This window comes from Antrostomus carolinensis, unplaced genomic scaffold, assembly GCF_000700745.2.
Source record: "Antrostomus carolinensis isolate BGI_N321 unplaced genomic scaffold, ASM70074v2 scaffold3242, whole genome shotgun sequence".
NCBI lineage: Eukaryota > Metazoa > Chordata > Aves > Caprimulgiformes > Caprimulgidae > Antrostomus > Antrostomus carolinensis.
Genome location: NW_010301444.1, coordinates 1 through 10288, shown reverse-complemented (window position 1 = coordinate 10288; position 10288 = coordinate 1). Strand labels below are relative to the sequence as shown.

Below are 10288 nucleotides of genomic sequence, written 5' to 3'. Positions count from 1 at the left end.
CCACTTCTGTCATCCCTGCTGCTGCTGCCCTACCATGCCCTGTAGCTGGCCCAAGCCCTCCCACTCACTCCCCAAGCCCATGGAGCTGTGCCCATCACAGCCCACAGTCACCATCTGGCCCACATTGCTCCCCAATCCTGGTGGCTGCCAAGCAGACACTACTCAATCCAAAGCAGGCCACCAATGCCATCATCATCCCATGGCCACCATTCTTTGGTCTCCCCATATACTACAGATACTTTATATATAAGCATAAATGGTCTTTATGATTCCTATGCCCCTTCCTTCAGCCTCATTCCTTGAAGACTCACCATCATGAAGAGGGGCCACACGAGAGCTCAGCGCTGCAGCTTATGCAGTCCTCAGAAGCCCAACCCCACACTTCCAATTCCTCTGCACACCTTTCTCCAAACCAGTCCCCTCAGGGTCCCCTTGCAACCTCTACAGAAAACCTGAGCAATCGTTTCAGAGGGGTCACAGCCCTGGCTAAACAGGATGTGCAAAGAATAGGGCAGGAGAGGGGGTCCAGCACTGTGCAGACTCTTTCTGCACCCATGGGTGCAGATCATCTTCTATGATATGCCCTGTGGTGTCTGCAAAGGACAAAGGATGCTCAGCTCTCTCAGAGGCACTTTAGGAGCCATAAATGAGAAAAAAAAAAGCTCCCAACCTGCTGAAGCTGAGCCCCTGGCTCTCCTCTTTATGAGACCTTCCTCAACTGAGTGTGGAGAGGTCGCGTGTCCCTGGCAGGCATTTCAACCTCTCCAGGCTGCACTGATGACCCTCTCTGGGATACTGTTTGGCCTTCTACAGAACCCCACCCTCAGTGGTGTTTTATTGCCTCCAGCCCTGTGACCAAACCTCCCCAAGCCTTCTCTTGCATCTCACACATGCACCTCAAATCCCTGCTCTCCAGGGATAAGCCTGAGCAGCCTGATGGACCACTTCCCTTGGGCACCAAGCAAGACAAAGGGAAAAGGCAGATTTGTCCTTTTCTGTTTCTCCATAGAGGACTTTTCAATCTAACCCTGGCCTCTCATGCTTGGTTGTCAACAGTAACCTGCACCACCCAACTACAAGTACCCTCTGCTTACAGCAAGTCCTCATCTTCTTCTGGTGCCTTTTTCTGTGGCCACGCTCACCCAGGCACCTCATTGCCAGAAAGGGAACATGCCTGTGTGTGGGTGCACACGAGCACCCCTGGGCAGGCACGCTGGGAGCAGCCTTTGGGGTGTTATCACCTCATCCTCATGCCCCTGGGCTCTGAGAGGAGACTGAACAGAGGGAAAGCGATCACGTACTCCCAAAACTCAATCATTGGGGAGGTGGCATTCGCAGGCAAGGTCCTGTTGTCCCAGCTGGAGCTATTCAGAATGTCCACACAGAGATCTACCAAAAGAAAAGGAAGCTGATGAGCCAGAGAAATTCTCCAAGGTTCCTCCATGAGGGATGCTCCTTCTCCTCTATACCCTTAACCCTTTCTCTGGCAGCACACAGACTCTTCACCCCATGCTAGAGAGCATCTCTTTCAACTCTTGCATCTCATTAAGCATCTCCCAGGTAACTAGTGATAGAACAAGAGGAAATGGCCTCAGTTTGCACCAAGGGAGGTTCAGATTGGATGTCTTCATTGAAAGGGTTCTCGGGCATTGAAACGGGCTGCCCAGGGAGGTGGTTGAGTCGCCATCCCTGGAGGTGTTTAAAAGATGGGTAGACGAGGTGCTCAGAGATCTGGTTTAGCAGTGGACAGGTACGGTTGGATTCAATGATCTCAAAGGTCTTTTCCAACCAAATGATTCTATGAAAAGCATCTCATTAAACTCCGGCTCTCCCCAGCTACTAATCCCAATCCAGCAGTAGCCAGAGGGCTTTGGGATGGGGAGAGGGGAAGGAGGGAGCAATTCCCTGCCAAATGGAAACCAGAGGACTGTAAAATATAGATTACCGAGGGATAGCCACTGTCAGTAGCCAGGAGAGAAAATCCCATTCTCCTTTGCACAGGAAAGTGTCCAGGTGGGTTTGAACATCTCCAGAGATGGAGACTCCACACCCTCTCTGGGCAGCCTGTCCCAGGGCTCCGGCACCCTCACAGGAAAGAAATTTTTCCTTCAGTTTGTCTGGAACTTCTGGTGTCCCAGTTTGTGCCCATTGCCCCTTGTCCTGTCACTGGGCACCACTGAGAAGAGCCCGGCCCCATCCATTTGGCCCCCACATTTCAGATATTTACAGACATTGATCAGATCCCCTCTCAGGCTGCTCTTCTCCAGGCTGAACAGTCCCAGCTCTCTCAGCCTCTCCTCACACGGGAGATGCTCCAGCCCCTCATCGTCTTTGTGGCCCTCCAAGCTTGGCCTGATTTATGCAAAAGCTGAGTGCATGAACTGTCCAGTGGCAGCAACTGTCCCAGTAACTCCGAAGGACTGGGGTAGAGTTTGGGAACTGTAAGACAAATGGTTGTACCAGAGCTCCTGCCATATGAGGAAAACTCTAGATTGGTTTGAAAACTTTCCCAATCCACTCACCCCTCTGTCTGGCCAGCAAATGTGGATTTTCCAGTGAAATCTCAATGCCCAAAATATCTCCATGTGGAAATAGTTTCACTGTCCCCTCTGCTAGGCATAGGGTGATACCACTCACCCTTCCTGACTCTTGCCCATGGTAAATGAAGGCAGTTGCCTTTGCAGGAGTCCCCAGCCATGCTGCAGCTCATGAGAGCTTTTGATCTGAATAAAACAATATTTTCTACAAAATCTAAATAATTTCTGAGAAAGAAAGAAGCTGACCAAGGGAAGGTGTACCTGAATTCCAGGGGTTATTGCAGCTGGCCCATGGTAGCACTGCAGTGAAGGAGCTGAATAGGTAGAAGAGTGCCCAGGAGAGGATGATGATGTAGTAGATATTCAGATAGCACTCGATGACTTGGGAGGCATACCCGATTCCTGTGAAGGAAAGCAAAGGAGGTGAGCTTGGGGCTGCCAACTGATTCTCAACACATTGGCTTAAGCCCAAACAAAAACATAGACCATGCCATGGTAGAGAAGGGTGGAACATCAACAACATGCCTCACTAGAGAACAGGGCAAGACCTACCTTAGGGAAAAAGAAAGGATTTTGTGACTGTGCATGCAGACAGGACACACTGTCAGTATCTCTAGACAGATCTACAGTGGAAAAGAGAGAAAAACCTTCCACTGATGGGAACACTTCCTTTCTGATCACTGCCATGCCACCGCATTTTTAATGCCAGCTCTAGCTTTTAAAGAAAAGAAATGCCAGTGAGTTTATTCCTTCTGGAAACACTCAGGCAAAAAAAAGGTTCTGAGTGCTGACAGGCATCATGCATAAAGTATGGTGTGGGGTCAAAAGTACAGACAGGAGCTGAGCTCTGGTCCTGGGTCCTGCTTGTGCCCATCGCTCACTGGGACATCAGAGCAGTAATCAGGTCAGAAAAGCCCAATTTATTTGCTTAAAACTGGGTGTCAGTGTCACAAGCCAGCCAGCCTTCCTCATCCTCTTCTCTCTTCAGTATCTGTCCTGGACTACCTGCAGGTGTTTGTGTATTGATACTTCCATCCTCCTCCTCCTCCCACTTGTTGTCTATCCTGCTTCTCCTCTCTCCCAGCTCTGAGCATCTCAAAGCAGAGATGGTGGCTCAGCTGGAGCAGCACCAGCACCCTCAGTCACCTACAAGAGGGCACTGTCCCTGCACACACCAGGAGGGGTAACAAGGCTGGGAGGGACAGAGGAGGGGAGGGAGAATAAAGGAGAAAGTAAAAAACCATAATATTTCCAAAAAAAGGCTCTGAGGCACTAACTGTTAGAAAGTGCTGTCAGTAATCCTGTAACTTGACCGACCTTCAAAGATGGGACAGATCTTCCTCCAGGCTGTCACCCCTCCCTGGCTGGTGTACTGCCCCAGTGCCGTCTCCAGGAAGAACAGGGGGATCCCACAGGTGAAGAGGAAGATGAGGTAGGGGATGAGGAAGGCTCCTGCAGAGAGGGGTAAGATGCTCGTGACATTTCTTGGTAAGTAAAAAATTTGCCAGGATATAGAATTACAGAATCCCAGACTGGTTTGGGTTGGAAGGGACCTTAAAGCTCATCCAGTCCCAACCCCCCTGCCATCAGCAGGGACACCTTCCACTAGACCAGGTTGCTCAAAGCCTCATCCAACCTGGCCGAGAACACTTCCAGGGGTGGAGCAGCCACAGCTTCCTTGAGCAACATGTTCCAGTGTCTCACGGAACAGGTTGCCCAATAATATAAAATTTACTTGAACCATATTTCATGTCAAATTTGAAAAGCAGTTTTCACTAAAAGAATGGAAATAGGGGAAGTTTTAATGACTTTTATCTTTACAGCAACCATCTCGCTACATCCAAAGGTGGAGAAAGGTGACAGGACAGCAGTCTCCAGTCTGGGGCTGGTGGGACAGGGACACGGCATTTATAGGTGGAAAATGTCTTTTTTTTTTCAATTTCAAGGACTTTTCCAATGGTGAGAATATCTTTGAGTGTCAGGGGAAAGACAGTGCCTTGTCCTGTACCAGTTTGTTGGCCGTCTGGTTCCTCAGAGCCCTAGAGAGAGAAATGCACCTCTCACAGTAGCAGCATTCTTTCTGCAAAGGCAGTGTGTGAGCTGCGAGGGAAGGACTCTCCCACCCTCATCTTTCCCAAGCCTAGCCTTGTTGGCCTCTGAATCACAGCTTTAGAATATTCCAGAGTAGTTCAATTAAAAAAAAAACAGAAAAAAAAGAAAAAAAAAAAGTTATTCAATAGATATCTAAAATGAACAAAAATAGCCTTTTCACTTACACTAATTAGCATACAAATTGGAAGGACTACTGAACCAGATACCATAGGCATAAACTATGCAAAGATATCATCTGAGCTCAGGAAGAAATTTTCCATGCAAAACCCATGACTTCTCTCTGAAAGCAGCACTGCAGAAGGGGCTGTTCAGTCAGAAGCACCACGAGTGGTTACTAACCTGTGCCAGTCTGACTTGCTTTGGGTACCTGCAGTGCCTACCATCAAAACCTCAGAGATGGAAACTGGAGGATCTGCTAAAAACCATCCCAGATTCACAAAAAACCCCTCAATTCCATTTTCTTTAACCATCCTCTTTTGGTTCAGAGGAGACATTGTACTGACTCCTATTTAATTTGGATAAACTCCAGTATCAGCACAGGGGTCAGGAATTTGATAGACCTGGGGTGAACTACAACTGAATTACTCATCCATTGGTCAAAGCTCACAGCACCTTTGTGGCATGGTCTGCAGAGAAAGGAAGTTGAAAATGGGGAGAACATGCAAGTCCCAGAGCGTTATTTCAAGGTGCCTCTAGAGAACACGAACAAAAGAGAAGTTATTGCTGTATTTGACGTGTAATTTATTATTCCTCCTTTTCTTTTATGAAGTTAGGTTTCCATTCACCAAGAAAAGTTAGTGACAGCCAATTTTTCCCTTCCTCTTTCCCAGTTTCATTTTATTGTGATGAGAAAGTTTAATTTTTAACCATGTAATGATCTTCTCGCAGCCTTACTGGAAAATAAGAGTCACACAAGAAACCAAAGGGAAGAGGAACAAACTCTTCCTGGGGATGAGTTTCCCTAGCAGTGGGTTGACCACTGGGAGAACTATTCCTGGGGAAGAGGTAGCAATGTCCTCCTAGTGGGTATCAGACCTTGGTAAGGATGACAGCACCATCAAAGCCTTTCCTCCTCTGCAACAAGCCCCTGAGAGAGGTGGGCTTGACAGAGAGAGTAGGAAAAGGGAATTACGTAGAAGGTTGTTGATGGCTTCCTGACCACTCACAGCATTTGATGGTTTTTTGCAAAGCCACCTGTTTCTTGAGATGCCCAAGAGCCTTAAAGAGTTACTAAAGTTCAATGTGGCATCCAGGCTTGTGAGAGCTGCTTTGTGAAACAGTACCTGCTGGGGAGCTGGACTCAGGGTTCACCCCTCTGTTCTTATTCCTCCTGGTTTTGGCAGGAGCTAATTTTCTGGAGGAGAGAATAAGGGAGTGTGTGTTGGAGGCACATGAGGCATAGGAGAAATGGGTCCTATGCATGGATTTCTTGTCATACCTACAAACCTAGGACAACTCATGCATGCTGTGAACTTACCACCACCGTTCTTGTAGCAGAGGTACGGGAACCTCCACACGTTACCCAGACCAATGATCTCCCCAGCCACAGACAGCACAAACTCCATTTTGCTACTCCACTGGCCTCTCTCCTCCATTTCCTCCATTTTTATCTCTTCAGGAGCTAAGATGGCCCCATTGGGCTCTCCTTCCTTAGCCACAGCTCTTGTCATGGCTCTGTGGGACAGAGGAAAAAGAGAGTGTGGGATGTAGGGAGTTGCTGTGGGGCATGCTGGTGAGAAAAGGAGAGCGTGGACCAGTCATCACAACGGATGTGTTCCCAGTATCACCATGAGGTGCCCTCATCCTCTGGAAAATGGCTTCCTTAGGGCATCCCTTGCATCATCCTCGTGGCCTTCTCTGGACTTGTTCTAACTGGTCCATGTCTTTCTGGTGCTGTGTGAGCTCGCCTGCTGGGTTGGATCGGGAGGTGGAAACATCACGCCCTCCCACCAGTCTTTTCTCAGCTTCTGAAGCCCAGGCAAGGTCCCTTTCCCCACTGCCAGCTGGCTAATCAGTTCATTCAGATGCTGCAGCACAGCCTCCTCGTCTCTGAGAGGAGCAGAGCTCCACGCACTGTCAAATGTGAGAGAAAAAAATAACACATACTTAATGAAACGTGTTTGATCTGTCACAGTCCTCGGCACGTTCCAGTTTGCTGCAGTCCAAGGCACATTATCAAGTACAATGATGCTTAAGTCTGGGCTTATTGAGGATGTCATGAGAAGCTGACAGGAGAGGACTAAGATAATTCTTTGCGTTTATTCTTTTAATGCAAGGTGGCTCCCAGAGGCAGCCTATTGCTGCTATTAATTGTGTTTTATCTGTTTTTATGTTAGACCTGCTTCACACATTGGGGTGAGAGAAGATCACCATCAGGGAGTCACCTCCTCTCACCTAACCCCAGGAAGGGAATGCCTGGAGCACCACTTATCTTTCAATGGCACATTGTTTAAGCAGAAGAGTATGTTTTTTCAGTATCAGGTGGACCTCAACCCTGTCACCAGCCTCCACCTCAGGGACACTTGGACCAGGGCTTTGACTCTGTGCCAGTCCTCTGACTCCTGAATAGGCCAACGCGAAGGACAGAAGCTGGGATGCTGCAGTGGGGAACAGGGCTGGGACAAACACAGACCAGAAGGAGAGATATGGCACCTGTGGCTTCATTTTCCTACTTAAAAAAAATGGGAGGAGGGGAAAGCACCTTGATTATGGAATCAAACCTTTTCAACCAGGAACAGGTGGTAGATTAAACCAGTGCCCAAAGCTTTGACCCTTCATGCTTCTCCTTTCCCAGACAAAGCGACACAGAGCGTCACACATCCCCACTACGTCCCTCTCCCCTTTGCCTGCTGTTTCTATGAGAAAGTCTATTCACACACCTCCTGCGTCTTTTTCTGAACATCTAATCCTACTGTGCTCCTGCCCTACATGTTCTCAGGCCAGATGGGAACTCAAATAACTTCTTGTTTCCAGCTAGGAACAATTTGGCTCTCCCACAGCAGCCACAGCCACCCACTGCACTACATCCTCTGCGTCAGGCAACCATTTTCTTCTCCCTTTGGATGCTCCTCTCCTTCATACATGAGCTCAGAGAAAAGACTGTGCCCCTCACTGCCTGCCTGCACATCTTCTGCTGTTCCATCACCAAAGCTGGGAAAAAAAATATAAACCCCTCTGATTCCTTCATTCCCAGGCTCTTTTTTTCCCTCTGCCATAAAGTTTTTCCAGCTGCTAAGATGCCACCTGACACTGTCCACAGTCTACCCCTCTCCTGGACCCACTCAGCCATCACCACCACCTTCCCTCCTCAGCTCCCTCTGACCTCACCAGTCTCTTCTAGAGGTGCTCTGCTGTATTTTCAACCCTCTGCACTTTGAGGAGGTGCCTTTTTCCAAGTCTGGAGTACCTTTTGTGGACATGAGCCCCAGCTTGTTTTCTTCCCACACAGGGGAGGGGGTTTCCTCTGTGCCCAGTGCACCAGGCAGCTCCATATGAAATGGTGCTGGACTTGGGGCATGAAGGCAGTCACATTTTTCCTTATGAGATTTATTGTTGAGAAAACAAGAATACACCCGGATTCCCTCAGACACTGGGAAGAGAGCAGGCAGCATGCAGGCAGCCATGAGCACAGACCACACCAACAAATCCCCTTTATAGAATCACAGAATCCTTTGGTTGGAAAAGACCTTTGATATCATTGAGTCCAACCGCACCTGTCTGCTACTAAACCAGATCTCTGAGCACCTCATCTACCTGTCTTTCAAACACCTCCAGGGATGGGGACTCAACCAAAATCAACTTCTTCAAGGTTTGAATGGGTTAGCCCAGTCTCCCCTCAGTGATGAATTTTGGGCCGTGTTTGTCCCACACCTACCACCACGAGATCCTTCAAGTAGGGCCACAAAAGGCAATGAAAGCCAAGGACACTTCTGAAGTGCTGTGGACACTCACCAGTTGGGTCTGATGTACCAATTCATGATGCAGAGATGTGGATTTGAGAACAAGCTGTGAGTGAAGCAGGGAGGCAGGAATCAGAAAAAGAGGAGAATGGAAGTGTCCTTTGAAAACAAAACATGATGGTATCTTCAACCTCTCCCACAGGGCAAAGAGAGCTCATTCAGGGCTGCTCAGATGACACAAGGAACATAAGAGAGATGAGAGAGAAACTGCCTGGGGTTTGGCACCAGAGGAAGAAGTCGTTAGAGATTCTCCTAAAGCTTTTCTTCCTGCAAGCGTGCCGCCTGTTCCTGACTGCCATCACACAGGAGCTCCTACTGCCGGGAAGGTAACAGCCTCTGTTTGACCTCTTCTCCTGTTTCATCTTAAAGCAAAGGAAAGGAGGACAATCTCCAGAACAAACAGAGACATCATTAAAAAGCAGCCAATTACACTTATTAGAGGCAGCATAGTTTTAAAAAAGCACCTTTGGACCCTGGTAGGTGCTGCCTGAGCTGCAGAAGGGTCACTGCAGGCAGCTGCACTGCATTTATGTTCCTGGGTTTCCTATAGAAACAAGCAGCAACCAAGCAGGGGAACTTAAAATTGAGGTGGGGAGGAAGGAAGGGGGAAGCAAGCAAGCCGTGATACAAAAGGAGGAGCAGGAGGACACAGAGAATCCTCCGGTTGCAGAAGATGAGCCAGCAGTTAGCGGGCAGCTGAAATCCCCCGTTGCGTGTTGGTGGGAGGAGGTGGGGGTGGTTGTGTGAGCAGAGGCAGAGAATCAGGGCTCAGTGAGGAACAGCAGTGCCAAGGTACCGCTGAGGGAACAAACCCTCTTAGATTAGTGCAATGGGGGCTGCTGCTCGAACAGGTCGTATCTGCAAAGATGGACAGGAAAATATTAGCAGTAGAAATAAGTGTTTTCCAGCCAAAAAGCAGCTACGTGAGCAGGGACCAACCTGTTCCAACCACGGCTGCTTCCAAACCCCAATGCTGCTGGAGAACAGCTCACTCCAGCTGCCAAAAGGAGAAAGGCAAGGAGAGGTGTAGCAAGAGAAAAAACCCGATCGATTCCAGGACAGCAATTGGAATTAAACTGCTTTTCATTTCAAGCTGTTGAAAGCTAGTTGGCTTCTTTTACACCTTCTAATTAACTTCCAGGTTGTGTGGGCTGCAGGGCATTCTCAAAGCATCTGTTCAGCAAGGTTCATGGGGCACAGGAGGCTGTCACGAGGATCGGATCCTGCTTCTATCTTCTCCAACATGAAATAGGAGCAACGCTTTCATAGCCAGTGAGTTTGCTGCTCACTGACACCAGCAAGAGTGAGAGAAGCAGTGACTGTGAGTTTCCTAATGACACGTACACCTATGATACAAGCTGCAAGGGTTATAGAGCAGCATACTCCAGAGCACACACCCCCAGCTCAGGAGGGGACCAGATGGCTCTTGCCCCATCCTCTACTGTCAGGTACCTAAAGGTGACTGGTCTTTCCTGGGGATTGGTGGCAAATCTCTTGCTAAAAGCAGTGTAGGCTGTTGTTCTCGGTGCTGGTTCAGTCTCTGTCAGTGCCCGTGGCTCATCATCCCTGCTCGGAGCTAGAGACATAGAGATGGTTTCTTACTTCAGCCCAGAAAAAATCAAGACTAACTGATGAAGTGCATAAATAGATGTTCTGGTGTGAGCTGGGCCAGAGCTGGTT

The 10288-nt window shown here is 48.7% G+C and overlaps 1 protein-coding gene across 1 annotated transcript in view; it reads right to left on the bottom strand.

Annotated features, from left to right (window-relative positions):
• Positions 1-6319, bottom strand: part of LOC104521434 (sodium- and chloride-dependent betaine transporter) — a 6714-nt gene extending 395 nt beyond the window's left edge. The window contains exons 1-4 of the mRNA XM_010163426.1: positions 6127-6319; positions 3855-3989; positions 2799-2939; positions 1302-1389 (exon numbers count right to left, since the gene is read on the bottom strand). Coding sequence (XP_010161728.1) covers positions 1302-1389; positions 2799-2939; positions 3855-3989; positions 6127-6319 — 557 coding nt within the window. The remainder of the gene's footprint in view (positions 1-1301; positions 1390-2798; positions 2940-3854; positions 3990-6126) is intronic.
• Positions 6320-10288: the final 3969 nt, after the last annotated feature.